Consider the following 2,070-nt stretch of genomic DNA (forward strand, 5'->3'; position numbering starts at 1 on the left):
CACGTGAAGTTCAAAAACAAAACACAGTCAGTTGGGGATATTCTAAACTCTAAGTGCAACTAATGGAATTGAATACAAGCAGAGAACAAATAGATAACAACAGCAGTTCATGACATTACTGCAGTTCTAAAAATCCACGCACGCTTGGCCACTGCACTCCTTCACCACAAATCACGCAAACATTAATCAACGCTCAGCTGAAACTCACAGATGGTTTCCAACTTGCACTTGCATCATGTTTAACTCGGAGTATACATCCTCTACCTCCACAGTCGACTTAACCTATCGTCCTCCACTGAGTTTCCTACCTGGTTCAAATTTCACTCGTGCATCGGGCTCACTCAAAGGCAGAATCACGTTCTACAGGAAACGGGTGGGGTCTTCTACAGGAAAGTGCAGCAGAGCAGCGAAGCCTGAGTTTCTCTTCATCAAGTTTGGAGCTTGAAGAAAGGTGAAAATAGCTGAGGTGGATCATGCTATTTTATTGTTCGTTCACTTGCACGTGATATTGCAGAGGGTATGAAAGCCGTGGAATTTCTTTTAGAGCTTTCAAAGGATATGGCTGTGTGTGAACAGATTGGCAAGGTACAAGGTTGTATCCTCCTCCTTGTAAGAATGTCAAATAGTGACAATCCTAAAGCTGCTAAGGATGCAAACGAATTTCTGGAGAATCTCCCATACAGTGAGCATAATGTAGTGCAAATGGCACAGGCGAACTATTTCAAGCCCTTGATACAGAACCTGAGAGCAGGGTCTGACACAATGAAGATTGTTATAGCAAGTAAGTTGTGAGAGATAGGTTTAACAGATGAAAACAACGCTGCATTGCTCACAGAGGGAGTTGTATTTCCACTTCTTGAAATGATTTCAAATGTTAATTTGAAGTCAAAATTAGCAGCCATTGGGGCACTTCAAAATCTTTCAAGTTTACCTGAGAATGCGTTACAAATGATCCAAGATAGGGTGGTCTGACCCATCTTGGACCTTCTATGCACACCACTGTCAACTATATTTGCTTTGAGAGAAAAAGCTGCTAATACCTATGCAAACCTTGCTATGTCTACAGCATTGCCCCAAAGAACAAATGACACAACAGCTGCATTATTGGGATCTGATGAGATCATATACCAGTTATTATCTTTAATAAATTGGACACCACCTTCAATACATGGAAGCATTGTTCGAGCATTCCATGCCATTTGTTTTGTACCAGCGGCTGTTGAGGCAAGGACAACTTGATCTATCTTATGTTCTGTTCTTCTTCTGTTATCAATTCTTAGTAGAGTTCAAATCCAAGATTAAGAATGCCATTCGATTCAGTTAAAGGCCTGGAAACACTCTTTCCCATCCAGATTTGGCATGCACTATCTATTCTCGGGCAGCTCATTGTACTTGTGTGCTTTTATAATACATTAGACTTGCCATTCATGTTGGATTCGTCAGCTTTCAGGCAGCGCAGTTCAAGGAGAAGGCACCCCCAGCCAAGCAAGTAAAATCAGTGAAATTGGTTCTACAGGAAGCTAGCAGACTGTTTCTACAGGAAAACAGAGACTGTTTCTACAGGAAGCCAACGAACAGTTTCTACAGGAAAGTTTGGAAAGCGGGAAGCCAAAGGAGAAATCAGCCGAGATGCTAGCCAAGGAAGTCACCAGGGCCATCAAGGACAAGGGGAGAGATTTGGTTGCTCAGAGGATGAGCAACACTTTCAGTAGGGGGGTGATGATGAGCCCCAAAAATGTACAATTGTTTGGGCTCATTCAACCTCCTAATTTGGCTTAGTCCACCATTCTCATTTGTTTATTGCATGTTTTTGATTATTTTTATGTTAATAGAGTGAATTTGGTTAGTCATTATGCCAACAAGTCTAATGGGTGCTTTGTGTAGCCTTTTTGGTCAACTTGGAGACAAAAATGAAGGTCTTAATGAGAACTTGGCAGCCAAATTCGTGGGAGAACAAGCTAGAGGATTTGTAGGAATGTGTCCCCCTCATTTATGGGCCCTTACCTCGAATTCTCCACCATCAGCTCGGAGTTCAAGGGACACCGAATCAATCAGCTCAAGGGCAGCCAA

The 2,070-nt window shown here is 42.3% G+C and overlaps 1 protein-coding gene across 1 annotated transcript; it reads left to right on the plus strand.

The window, feature by feature from the left end:
• Positions 1–519: 519 nt before the first annotated feature.
• LOC149174114 (U-box domain-containing protein 44-like) lies at positions 520–1,239 on the plus strand. Its single transcript, XM_089420746.1, has 2 exons — positions 520–781; positions 1,067–1,239. The coding sequence occupies exons 1-2, from the start codon at positions 520–522 to the stop codon at positions 1,237–1,239; spliced, it is 435 nt and encodes a 144-aa protein (XP_089276872.1).
• The last annotated feature ends 831 nt before the right edge of the window (positions 1,240–2,070 follow it).

Source organism: Pinus tabuliformis, chromosome 4_1 (genome assembly GCF_031772625.1).
Source record: "Pinus tabuliformis cultivar Carrire ecotype Pingquan chromosome 4_1, CPIR1, whole genome shotgun sequence".
Taxonomy (NCBI): domain Eukaryota; kingdom Viridiplantae; phylum Streptophyta; class Pinopsida; order Pinales; family Pinaceae; genus Pinus; species Pinus tabuliformis.